The sequence below is a fragment of the Gymnoscopelus microlampas genome (assembly GCF_963454915.1).
Source record: "Gymnoscopelus microlampas genome assembly, chromosome: 23".
NCBI classification, from domain to species: Eukaryota; Metazoa; Chordata; class Actinopteri; order Myctophiformes; family Myctophidae; genus Gymnoscopelus; species Gymnoscopelus microlampas.
Genome location: NC_139960.1, coordinates 2,549,497 through 2,563,812, shown reverse-complemented (window position 1 = coordinate 2,563,812; position 14,316 = coordinate 2,549,497). Strand labels below are relative to the sequence as shown.

Below are 14,316 nucleotides of genomic sequence, written 5' to 3'. Positions count from 1 at the left end.
TGTGCCTGGCACCTGAGCACGGGTCCTGCAACTTTGTTGAGTTTGGATATGCTCCAAGCAGCAACACTGGGGGAAAGATGCCACGTTTGTCCCTTCAGGGTAAGGCCCGTGCAATAGGGCAACTGGAAGCTGGTGTTCCAGCATACAGAGTGGCAGCATTAATTGGTGAAAGAAAGACATTTCCAAACTTAAGACCAAGTTCCGTGAGACTGGTGAAGTCAAAGACGAAGTGGCCGCCCCAGGAATTTGGAGACTGTCACAATTATTACATAAACGTCTAATCGCAATTATTCTATACAATCACAATTATTTTTGCATAATCGTCATAATCGATTCCATGTTAAAAAATGACAGATATATATATTTTTTTAAATCTAAAATATTGGAAATAGCAGATCTACAAGCTCAAAACGCGCCACGCTGCGGCGCGTTTTTCAGCTTATAGATCGGCTATTTCCACTATTAATGTTTATTTTTTAAGTGTAAAGTAATTAAATATGTGTTATTTGTCATATCTGCCGTGCAACTTTTGTTTACGAAGGCTAAAAGCCAAACAGAAATGTAATTTCTATTCATGATGTTCACAATAACGTTCAACGACAGAAGCACAATGAAATCGTTAATCGCAATTATTCGAGTGACAATTAATCGTCAACTTAAATATGTAATCGTGACAGCCCTAGGCGTGGCGTGAGTCCAGACCTCAACCCAATAGGCTCTATTCACAGCAGCCATAGTCTCACTTCCTTCACAGGTGTTACCAATGATACTAATGAAGGCTCTGTTCCATTTAGTCTAGCACAGTGGTTCTCAGATTTTTCAATTTCCACCACCCCCATAACTCTGAGAGTGTACAAATGTAACCAAATGGACCCTTACGGGTCCATTTGGTTACATTTGTACACTCTCAGAGTTACACACCCGTAAGGGGCCATTTGGAAACCCCTTAAGGAACAATGAGGGTCCCTGGACCCACATTTTAGTCCCACTGGTGTAGCAGAGTGTTTCCAGTGAGCCAACGTGCACAATATCAGCACCCCGACTCTGTTTGATCAGAATGGAACAGAGCCTTCATTAGTATCATTGGTAACACCTGTGAATGTCTTCATAACATGGCCGCTGTGCATAGAGCCTATTGAACACTTGTGGGATCAGCTTGGGTGTGCTGTAGGTGCTGGATTGACCATCAGACCAACAGTTGGCTGACTTGCAACAAATCCTGGTTGAGGAATGGGATGCCATGCCACAGCAAAATGTGTCTAAGTGGTGCAAAAATGGCCAATATGTGTTGTTTTTTCCTCATTACTGTGGCAGAGTGCAATCATCCAATCCACCAAGCAACTCAAAACAAAGGGCGAATACCAGCACTATCGCAGGGGATTTTGGCAAAACAAATCGGGGCGCTACCCACACGTTTAGCTGTGCTGCTCATTCCACAAATGCCCAATCCTTTCCTTACAAGTTGTACCTTGTCGTAAAGGTGACTAATCAACGATAACAAATTACATAAAACACAATACCAATTGGTATTATTAAAGGGGGTGAAATAATCCAGCGAAGTTAACATTCCAAACCTTTTGTGGCCAGTTAATATAGGTTTACAGTTGTTAAACTGATGCTATATTAACTCATTTTGCCACCCCCCCCCCCCCCCCCCCCCAAGAACCCCTGGGAAACCCAGTTTGAGAACCCCTGTTCCATTCCATTCTAATATTAGTTTGTTCTCACTCACTGCCATCTGTGTGCATACCTTAAAGGACCCGATAGGCTTGCAGTTCGTTCGCACGCACGCACGCACGCACACGCGCACGCGCACACACACAGTGCAGCCAGGCTGAGGGCTAATTTAACTGGGTTCAGGCCAACAAGATAAATCTAGCGTTCTCGTATTTGACTGACGGGGGCTGAGGCTTCCCTCCCGCTCCAGCCTTAACCAGTTTGGCTGAAACAGCAACTTTCGGCGGCTAATTAACCTTGTTAAAGAAATCTCTCTGCCTGCTTCAGGAGAGAAATAAACTCTCCATGAAACTACAGGGTGTTTTAAGCTGATACACACTAACACACAGTACACACTAACCACACAAACGTGCGCGCGCGCACACACACACACACACACACACACACACACACACACACACACACACACACACACACACACACACACACACACACACACACACACACACGCACACACACTTATTGAGTGGACACCTTCTGTCACAAACCACAAGCCAAGCCAGAAACATTGGTGTAGTCATGTACTCAGACCTGAATTTGAACAGCCACATTAAAACAATTACACAGCCAGCCTGCTGTTTTAACTTCCTTTTTGTCTTCCTCTTTTACGGAATCCAAATGTCCTTTTGTAACGTGTTTCCCGTAATTGCTTAATATTTTATGTAAAGCACATTGAATTGCCTTGTTGTTGAAATGTGCTGCGAATAAACTTGCCTTGCCTACCAGAGATAGGAGGCGTTCTAGCAGCTATCCTACTGTCTGTCTCTCCTACACTGTCTACACTGTTGAGATAAGAAAAGGTTAGCCAATCCCTGCAAGCGAGCCCCTGTGGGGCCCATGCAGGCTATGTGTGGGCAGTGAGGGCTATGCCAAGCCCGCACCAAGCCTGCACAGGCCCATCGCGGGTTTGCCCAGGTGATGCCCACAGCTGTGGTCTCACCGTGGGCTTGCTGTGGGCAGCCCACACTTGGGGCTGAGCTGGGGCTAGCCCATAGTGGGCCAGTGTGGGTCTGTCCGTTCAGGGCCAAGAGCAGATTTGTACCTTTGGGCCCCATGCGTTTTTAGTGTGGGCAGCCCATATTACATTCCCACATCATTTGCCGCTCTTTTCTTGAACTTGGAACTATTTTTTGAGTGGTGCCGAAGGCAACCACTCCTATATCTGGCTTTGTCTGTGTGTCCGTATGTATGTATGTATGTCTGTATGTCCGTGTGTCCACCAAGCTAACATTGGTCAAGCATCACGTGACACGTGACAATATGTTGAAAGGGTGTGCTTTGATTGGCTAGCGAGACGCATGACGAAATAGAGTTTACATGTTTCAAAGTGACATCAGTGCCATCAGCCAAGCTAACGTTGGACATGTTAGCTTGGCTGATTGAACATGTTAGCCAAGCTAAGCAAGGCACCACTCACTTCACACAGGGTGTGATTTTTTTCTAGAACACAGCATATCACTCCACTTTCTACAACATTGCACTGTGTAGACTAGAGCCTGGAGCCTCACATATCACTCCGCCTGTCTGTCTGAATCTACATGCAGCCACTCATCCTAGTCTTCTAACCCTGCTGAAAAAAACAGCACAAACCAGCTTATGATGGTTGCTGGTTTTAGCTGGTTTTAGCTGGTATTAGCTGGTCTTGGCTGGTCTTAAGCTGGTTTAGATGGTATACCAGGCTGGACAAGCTGGCCAGGCTGGTCAGGCTGGTGTGTCAGTGTAATTGGTTAGCTGGGCACTAAGCTGGATTCTGCTGGTCTTTGCTGGTCAGCCAGCTGGCTGGCTGGACTGACCAGCAAAGCCAAGCTGGTAGCTGGTCTTTGCTGGTCAAATGGGTGGACTGACCAGCAAAGACCAGCTTACCAGCTAGACTTAGCTGGTCAGATGGCTGGACACTGGACAGACCAGCAAAGACCAGCTTAGCAGCTGGACTTAGCTGGTCAGATGGCTGGACACTGGACAGACCAGCAAAGACCAGCTTAGCAGCTGGACTTAGCTGGTCAGATGGCTGGACACTGGACAGACCAGCTTAGCAGCTGGTCAAGTTTGGTTAGATCAGTGATTCTCACCATGTGGGTCGAGACCCCCAGGGGGATCCCCACATGATTTGGGGTGGTCCCCAGATGATAGTGAAGTGACAATTTAAGGACCTTTAAGACCTTTTTAATACCTTAAAAAAAATGAACATTACTGCATCAAAAGTAATCAACAAACGTTATACTATAAAAAATGGTCAAACATTGGCCAAATTGTCAAATAATATCAGAAAGAGGCAAACATTTTGAAAATAGCAGATCTACAAGCTTGAAGATCTGCTATTTTCACAATAAAGTCTAAACTAAACATAATGCATCAACTCCTACATTCCAAGTGCTTAGTTATCAGGGTGGGGGGTCCCCAGTTCAAATATGATTATTTTGGGGGGTCGCAGCCTGAAAGGGTTGAGAACCACTGGGTTAGATCACTGTTTCCCAAACAGTGGGTGGGGACCCATTTGTGGGTCATGGACACATTTTTATGGGTCACGAGGAAAGATCCCTTTTTTCCGTTTCCTACAAAAATATATTATATTATTATTTCAAAAATCTAAAATCTTCCAAGCAATTTCAAAAATCTAAAATCTTCATCAATAAAAATACTAAAATCAAAAATGTATCAAAATAATTTCATTAGTACATTAAAAAATCGACGAAATTCCATCAATTAATAAAAAAAAACGCCTTGAAAATAGCAGATCTACAAGCCCGGGACGCGTGGTGAGCTTTCAGATCTACTATTTTAACTAGTTTGGATCCCGGGGAGTCATCATACCTGCCAACATTAGACTGTGAAGATTTTCTTCCATTACAATTGCCCCCCCCCCCAGTATATATACAGTATATATTATTATATATTTTTAAATTTAATTTTACATTTCTTGTCCTTTTCTTGTGATGTGACATAAATAATATATTGAATAATAATAATTATTATTATTATTACACTTATTATTATTATTTTTATATGAATTATAATAATAATAATTATTATTATTATTGTTATTATGACAACATGCATCCAATAACTTATTTACTTCATATGGCAACTTCCATGCCAAAACAGACCGGTGCTATGGTTACAAAAATGAACAGATCTACAGATCTACATCTGGTCGCCATTCAACGCGTTGTGAGCTTGTAGATCTGTTGTTGTTTTTTACACGCAATGCATTCTGGGTTGTGAACCGTGTTGCCATATCTGCTTATTATAAGCGACTTTGGGCTTGTTTTTCTGTGAAGTTGCTTGTAGTTATTTGGGCTTGCTTCCATTTTTTATTTATTGTTTAAACCAGTTCTCAAACATCTGCATGTCAAGGATGCCCAAATTAATGCATTTTTCCGCAGACCCCCATCTGTTTCAAATAATATTACAAATATATTTAACTTTTTCTTTTTGAAAATAGCAGACCTACAAGCTCACAACGTGTTGCAAATGCGACGCACTGTGAGCTTGTAGATCGGCTATTTTCAAATAGCCAATGTAGGGTTAAGGCTTATTTTCATAGACCTGGCTGCTTATTTCTCTCACAGAATCTGGCAACAGTGACTCAGAGCGGGGAGAATGAAACGCTCGAGCCACTCGAGCTGCGCTCTCACTTCTAAATACAGTTAGACAAATTGCGTTACTTTGGTTTCATTCAAATAACTATTAACCGACTTCAGAGAAGATAAAAGAAAGAAGAAGAAGAAGCAGACATTTTAGGTGAGTGTTGACACACAGAAATACTATATGTAGACTTTAGCCTACTACTGTTACTGTAGGCAACTGTTGTCTGGAGTCACCACCCAATACTCTATGATCACGACACGTTGTTTAGCGATTTCATTTGTCTCGATAAAGGGATTTTATGACAATAATTTCAAGAAATGATAGCGGGATATACAATATAATTTATAATATAGGCTACTACTAGCCTACTGCTTGCCTATAAGGTGAGTTTTTAATTATTAATAATTATGTTTAACAGCAAATTTGTTATAGTTTAAGTGTGATGTTGTGTTGGGGTTGTATTTGAGTACATTTAGCAAATTCAGATATCATTTCAGTAGAATAGTATAGGCTAATGTTTAGCTAATGTGTCTAACACACACACACACACACACACACACACACACACACACACACACACACACACACACACACACACACTCTCTGTGTGTGTGAGAAAGAGCACAAATAAAATGAAAACTTAGACAGAGGTCTTCAACAGGGGGTCCGCGACCCCTAGAGGGTCCGCGGAGGTACTGCAGGGGTCCGCGACCCCTAGGGGGTCCACGGAGGTACTGCAGGGGTCCGCGACCCCAAGGGGGTCCACGGAGGTACTGCAGGGGTCCGCGAAATTGTTGCTTGATTACACAATTAGACCTTTTTTTTTCAAAAATGTAAATTTTTCTTTATTTTTTTTAAAAAATATTTTCCATATTTATGTTTAAAATAAATTATGATTCTATCTATTTTGAATAGCTTGTATACATGATTATTGTGCAATTGACAGATTGTTGATAGTCTTCACATTGGGTACATAGCCACCCTACTGTACCTTGTACATGTATGTTTGAATTAAAAGCATGAATATATTAATCTATCTATTATTTTAATTGCTTAGTATTGAATGCACAATAACATGGTATGTTTATACACATGAATCACAATTTTATAGGCCTACATAATTATACAATATTTGTATATAAAACATTTTAAAAACGTTGAAGACCCCTGCCTTAGCTTGTTGTTGATATATTGACAAAATGCACATGGTCTGAATGCATGGATATAATGCTTGACATTTGAGAGCCACTGTTGTAGATCCTTCAATGCTCAATAAATCCATCATTTGTGCACAGGGAGTCTTATTTGACCACCGCCTGTATGTGAGAGACTGCATTGTTGACCACCTTGAGTCGTCCGCCCGTCCGTCTGTCTGTCTGTCTGGTGTCCAAACTGTCAGCAGGTAAGATTGGTATAGCTTCGGTCTAGGCACTTTAACCTCATATACATTGACTATTTGAAAAGGGGCTTGTAGATCGGCTCTTTTAAAACAAACGCTTGAAAAAAAATAGAAGGATTTGGACCCTTTTTTTAAGTTAAACTACACAGCCCAGCCCCATACCCTCCATAACTCCATAGGCTTGCAGCCTAATTCATACATTGACATGATGGTGTATTGAAATTAGTTTGGGCAGATAGGCTATTTCTCAGCAGAATGTGTAAGAATTCCTAACTGAAAGAAATGCCATTTCTATAGAGCAGGGGTTCCCAAACTGTGGTGCGCGCACCCCAGGGGGTGCGTGACCTGCCATCTAGGCAAACCAACCTAATTGGTTTGCCTAGATGACGCCCCGGGGGGGTGCGTCATATAGGTCAGGATGTAATAAGGGGTGCACAGCTAAATAAGTTTGGGAACCGCTGCTATAGAGCACCGAAGTCCTGACGTCACTGCCAGTAGAGGGCGCATGATTCCGCAGGTTCATGGCTTTACTTTTTGTATTGATATCTTCATTGGGGAATCTTAGATCGCTTCATATAAGAACTGTGTTCCAAAAATAAACACACCACCCTGGTGTTTTTACTCATATGGATATGAAGCATTGACTGAAGGTGTAAATGTACACATTTACCCAAAGAGTAACACAATATAAACACTAGAAACGAGTCAAACAACCCAAAGACTACATTTCCCATGAACGCGGCTGCTGTGGGGACAGTGATTTCAGACCCGGAAGTAGTAGTTCTTAAGACTTTTAAGGCAGAATTAAAGGTAGGGTAAGTGATATTTTTTGGTTAAAACAAAAAGTATTTTGTTAAAAGGTTAAATCACTATATTCTGATAGTAATCATTGCTATAGAGTGTTTGTTCAGTAACAGGAGTCTCCCCGTCTCTCCAGCTCTTTAATAAACAGAAAATACATTTTTAGGTAGGTTTCAAAATCTCAGCCAATCAGGAGAAAGTACCCATTTTTAAGCTTCATTTTTATAGTGTTCCAGTTCCATTTTTTTCTGCTCATTTCTTGTCATCACTTCAAATTTCACTTGTTTAATCTATATCCTGATTGAGTTCTCTATCCTGATTGGAAAAAAATGGAAATGAAACTAAAACTGAGACGAAAATGTATTTTGTGTTTAATAAAGAGCTGGAGAGACAAGGAGATTCCTTTAACTGAACAAACACTCTATAGCAATGAGTACTATCAGAATATAGAGCTATTTAACACTTATTTCAACCAAAGAAAATCACTTACCCTACCTTTAATTCCATTTTCGGCAGAAACAGGCTGTATCAAATATGAATGAATATCAAAACGACGCAGAGCCACCCCCCTGACAAAAACGCCAGGGTGGTGTGTTTATGTTTGGAACACAGTTCTTATATGACGTGATCTAAGATTCCCAAATGGGGATTTCAACATAAAAAATAAAGCCACGAACCCTGGAACAGCGCCCTCTACTGGCCCTCTACTGGCAGTGACGTCAGACTTCGGTGCTCTATTAAACAAAATTGTAAAGACGTTTTCACACCTGGTTACGTTTGACTACACAGCCATTTGAAGAAAGATAATTTATTGGACTGTAAATATAATAGCAACACAGTGCATGCATACAGTACAGATGAGTGATTTACATTTGACAAACGGCTATTGATGTCGCACTGTAGTTAAATTAAATAGTTGTAATGTGATGCATTTGTATGTGATTTAATCATGGTCCAAAGGTGCAGTATGACAGGAGATGCAGTCGACCCTAAAGTATTTTCATATTTTCTTATATGTCCCTCTTTGAAAAATATGTTTGGACACCCGCTGACATACACCATCATTTGCCCACAGGGAGTGTGAGCCACCTTCCACCTGCAAGCTGTCCTTCACCTGTGGCCGTACCCCCTGCTGTGAGACGCTCTCTATCAGCAGCAGGTATGTTTGATAACACCAATAGATACATAGGGAGATCATGGACAGGAATGCCCACACACGTCACATCTGGATTTAGCATGGTTTATGTATGTTTATGTCTGCAAACAAAGTGTTAGATTTTTTCAGGACTACCATAATGTTGAATGAATCACTTGGAGTAGCTTCCCACACAACACGCTTTAACAGGTAACCTAAGAATGGCAGCTTCCATTGTAAAATCTGTAGTTAACAAGTAACCCAAATGGACTATTTGTGTCCATTGGATTATACTAGTTAAATTAACAGAGGGTTTACATGTTGTATGACGAAGTAGAGCTTTCATTTACAAAAACGGAACAAAAAAAGATTAAAGGATGTTGATACAAGGTTTCTGCCCGACAGCAACGAATAAGAAATTGCTTCCTACACAAATTATTGTTTCATATAAGCCTATTTGTTTTTATGTTTCAGAGGCTGTAAGAAAGTAACGCATTCATCCAAGTCCTCAGGATTCTGATGTTGAGAAGGAGATTAGGGTGTGGCTGCGTAATTCAAGTGACAGAGCGGGTGGACAAAAGGAGCCCTATCGCAGTCTGCCAGCTAGCAGTGAGGCCCCAGTGGAAGAGTAAGCTTTGACAATGAATACTTAGGTAAAAGTATAAATATGTTAGAGTGTGTGTGTGTACGCACGCACGCACGCACGCACACACACACACACACACACACACACACACACACACACACACACACACACACACACACACACACACACACACACACACACACACACACACACACTCTGCTTGCACATACAGTGTACATACAATGTTACAGCCTTATTCAAAAATGTTACTCAACATTCTCCAGACTATACCCCATAATGACAAAATAAAATAGATGTTTAAGATGTTATGGCAAATGAATAAAACATAATCACATCCAGTGTGAAGTGAGCGGTGATATTTATGAGTTATTCATTTCATCATGCATCTTGCTAGCCAATCACAGCACTTCACACTGGGTGTGAAGATTATCAGCCTATGGGCGCGTTTTCCACAGCATGGCGTCACAGCGAAAGACACATTTTCACGACTGAAAACAAATTTCACCACGGATGGGTCCTAAACCCTCTTATAGGAGCGGTTGCACCTCTAAAAAAAAAAAGACAAAATCACATGTGCATAAGTATTCACACCCTTTGCTATGACACTCAAAGTTAAGCTGAGGTGCATCCTGTTTGCACTGATCATCCTTGAGATGTTTCTATAACTTGATTGGAGTCTGCCTATGGTAAATAAAATTGATCTGACACACGGAAGGCACACACATGTCTCTATCAGGTCCCACAGTTAACTGTGAATGTCGGAAAATAATCAAAAACATATGTTTTTATTTTGTCATTATGGGGTATAGTGTGGAGAATTTTGAGTAAAACAATTAATTTCATCAATTTTTGAATCTCAAGGCACTGTATGTATATATGTATGCACACACACACACACACACACACACACACACACACACACACACACACACACACACACACACACACACACACACACACACATAAAATATTTATTTTTATATATTTCCAGATGAATTCAGCCATGAGAAAGGACTGGGCAGGTTGTGAGGAGTACAAGAAGAAACATTGTGGAATTCCTGTCAGTTTTGCAGAATTTACTCAAGAATCAAGTCTCAAGGCTGGGCGGTGGTATAGGGGACTCGCCGTTGACAGGTGACTGGAGGTTGGGGAGTGGGTGACAGACTTAAAATAAAAACATAGTTAGTGGTGAGTTATGTGCTGAAAAGGGGCAAGAATGATGCCCTGATCTCACCAGGAGTGATGGTAGTCTACCCAGAACTCCTTAGGTAGGGGGGAAATGACTTGTGGATTGCACAGTATGTACAAACAAATGGTTACTCTCATACTTTGCTATTCTGAACCTGAACAGAGTTATTTGATTTTATCGTTGTGTATGTGTCATGCTGTCTATGATATGGACCTTGAGTCTGAAATAAAGATTGAATTGAATTGAATTATTTGTATGTTACTTGAAATGAATAGCAGGTGAACAGAGAGGTGCAGCATGCCTATCCAGTATATGTTCAGTGACCACTGGTGTAATCTGTTTTATAGTTGATTCATAATATGCCCACTTTGCTAAGTCTACCAATGTAGCCTTACCTAAAAAAAAAGCCAAGTCTGCCTTGGGCCATGTTATCTGCTGAGATGTTGGTGAAGTATGCTACATTGTAACTGCACTGATGGAGTGGAACTGTGATACATTGCCATCCATAGTGGGGGTAGTGTTGTAAAATTGTAAAAAATGTCTCCTTTAAGAGGAGTCTGTGACAATAGAATTTGGTTGGGGTGAGAGAAGGATGCTGGGAGAGAGATGGGTTATTGTATGTTGTATGTATTGTGTATTATGTATGTATGTATGTTGTGTGCATTTGTCTATTGTATAGTAAGTTGAGGAAGTGAAGTGAACTTGAAACGTGTTTGATGTTGCTGGAGTTATAATAAACTAACAGTGCCTGAAGAAAAGAGACCGTTCATTCACCATTGTGCAACAGGGAAATAGTAATAAAAGATACAAGTGGGTTCTACCCCAAAGTTAATAGGCGGAGACCGACGCAAGTATTAATTTCGGCTGTGGAATTGAACTTGATTCAGTTCCCCCTTAGTCTGGAGACTAAGACAGGAAAGGTTACACTGGTTTTATATTTGCCAATGTTGTATATTTGTTCTGTATTATATTTAATCATTGATTTGAATCCCTTTGACTATTTGGAGTTTGGATTTTGTGTGTGAGCTGACTTTGAATATGTATACATTTGTGATTTTTTTTTCTTTTTGTAAGTCCACACAAGTGTGTTTTGATTTGTTGTAAACAAAAGCCGAAAATAAACCATTCAATGAACAACTATTGTATTTTTTCTTTACAATACAGATCTTAGTTTAGTACATTTTAGATTAATAGAATATAGTTATTTTGAGGTTATAGTTTAATAGGGCTTCCGGAGGGCTAAGTGAGGGCTGCTTATTCATAGCCCCAAGTGGGCCAATGCGGGGCCACTGTAGGCATGTGAGGGCTAAGTGAGGGCTGCCCATGCAGGGCCAGCACTTAGGGGCCCACACTTTGCCAATGAGCAAGCCCCCTGGGGCCCTGTGTGGGCAGCCCACGGTGGGCCCTTAAGCCAGCCCTAAGTGGCCCCTTACGGGCCCCGTGCAGGCTCGCTTGCAGGGAATGGAATACAACCACCTTATTATAGGACTACTAATCATGTGTTTCCTGCACTATCTGTACCGACTGGACCTCTGACATAGACCTAATTGTACATATAAACGGAGCTACAACCTTTAAACGCATTTGAAATCTTAGGCGTTTTGTGGACTATTTTTAATTGTATTGGGAAAAATGCTACTAATTGTTCCAAAAGTCACTGCAAAATCCTGAAAGATTGCTGCTATTTGTTTCAAAAAGCTTTATACAAAGCTACCCTCGCCAACATGTACAGTATATATAACTTTCGAACATCAAATGAACATTAGCGGTTTTGTTAGCCAGTTTTTCCAAGTTGTAATGTGACATAGCTCTGTTTACACAATGCAGTACCCCCTCCAACTGCATATACTTCCCTCATTTTTTCTTAAAATAGTTTTATTATGTTTTTGACACATTGCTTTAGCAATGTAAACGTATGTTTTCTCATGCCTTTCCTTTGAATTGAATTGAATTGTCTCCCTCTCAGCTTTCCTAGTGTCTGTCTCTCCTAAACTGTCTGTCTCTCAGCTTACCAACTGTCTGTCTCTCCTACACTGTCTCCTTCTCAGCTTCCAACAGTCTTGTCTCTCCTATACACTGTCTCCTTCTCAGCTGTCCTATTGTCAGTGTGGAATTGATAGAACATAAGTCATGTTCGGGGTGAACTACTCCCATTGAGACCTGAAGCCGATTCTACATGTCTCCTAAATCTCAACAGTATTCTGAAAAAACGTATGTTTCTATATCACTGGTGCTCAAACTTTTTCATGTCGGACCCCCAAAATGATATGTATTTGGCCACGGACCCCATCAAAATATTTTGTTCCAGGGACCCCCCAGAAGCAAAGATTTGAATTTAAAATGTTGGCTTTAAAAACATATATATTTCAAAGATTTGCACACATTTTCAGGATTTTTCAAAAATAGCAGATCTACAAGCTCACTCGGTGCCGCGCTATGAGCTTGTAGATCTGCTATTTTTGAATAGCCCAAAGTGTAAAATAATGCTTTTTTGTAACTGTGTTGTTTTACATTCTTTTGCCTAATACAAATCAATCAATCAAAAATGGCCAGTGATTTGCATTGAATGTGCAGGGTTAGGGGGGTACAATGGGTGGCCAATCACAGTGCAGCGAATGTCGATGTCCAAACCTCACAAATAGGGGCGGTTGCACCGCCCAAAAAATGCGAGTACTTTTCCCCACCACTGATGGAATCCCTCACCTCCAGTTTGTCCGCATGCAGCACGATGTACTTGGTAGCGTTGACACACTCCAGCTGGACGCTGACCTCTCCGGAGAAGGTGAAGTTGTCCATGTAGACGCTCAGCCTCAGGTCGTAATGCCTGGGCCTCACGCTGCCCGGCAGCCTGGACGACGTCCTCCACGGCTCGCCGGCCCCCTCGTCTCCCCCTCTGTCTCCTCCTCTCTCCCCGATCCTCTCCTCGCGACTCCCGTTGGACCTCCCGCCGCTGCGTGGGACAAACAGTCGTCGATTTGAAATAAAAGTCATCGGATTTTCATCTGGCGAGAGTATAGCCGATCTACAAGCTCAGAACGCCGTCGGCGATGCCTCGCGTTCTGAGCTCGTAGCTCGGCTGGTTAAGCTGTTATGGAATAGGGCGTGGTTGACCCATTGAGACCTGAAGCCGATTCTACATGTCTCCTAAATCTCAACAGTATTCTTAAAAACCCGTATTTCTATATCAGTGGTGTTCAATCTTTTTCACGTCAAGGACCCCCAAAATGATATGTATTTGGCCGCAGACCCCCATCAAAATATTTTGTTCCAGGGACCCCCCAGAAGCAAAGATTTGAGTTAAAAATGTTTGCTGTAAAAAATATATATATTCAAAGATTTGCACACATTTTAACGATTTTTCAAAAAATAGCAGATCTACAAGCTCGTAGCGCGGCACTCGGTGCCGCGCTACGAGCTTGTAGATCTGCTATTTTTGAATAGCCCAAAGTGTAAAAGAATGCTTTTTTTTAGCTCAAATCTAAAAATGACACAGTTCCAGGTCTTAATGGGTTAATCAAAATGTATTTTCTCTTTTGTGCGTTCTCCCCAATTGAGTCGTTTTTTTTTGCCAATTGAGTGTTGTCACTGCTGTTGTATCCTACTGACCTAGCAACTGAGTGAGGAGCCCCCACCGGGACGGGGACGCAGAGCCGTCGTCCTACTCCTCCCGCCCAACACTCCCTGCTGACAGGTGCACCAAACCCAGCGGCCCCGTAGGAATACATACAGTGACATCACCCTCCCCTGACCGCGCCACAGAGGACGCGAACCGCTGACTAATGGCCAACCAGCCGAAATCCTCTGATTATAATCGGTACTTCTTAACTCATTCCCTGCCTAGAACGACTAAAACGACTTTT

General features: G+C 41.7%; 1 protein-coding gene and 1 long non-coding RNA gene across 2 annotated transcripts in view; one reads left to right on the top strand and one right to left on the bottom strand.

The window, feature by feature from the left end:
* Positions 1 to 14,316, bottom strand: part of LOC311040063 (thyrotropin-releasing hormone-degrading ectoenzyme-like) — a 239,238-nt gene that overhangs the window by 220,165 nt on the left and 4,757 nt on the right. Inside the window, exon 3 of the mRNA XM_084050135.1 lies at positions 13,160 to 13,406. Coding sequence (XP_083906261.1) covers positions 13,160 to 13,406 — 247 coding nt within the window. The remainder of the gene's footprint in view (positions 1 to 13,159; positions 13,407 to 14,316) is intronic.
* LOC311040006 lies at positions 6,619 to 9,168 on the top strand. Its single transcript, XR_014600236.1, has 3 exons — positions 6,619 to 6,727; positions 8,601 to 8,684; positions 9,135 to 9,168. It is a non-coding gene; the product is annotated as an uncharacterized lncRNA (long non-coding RNA).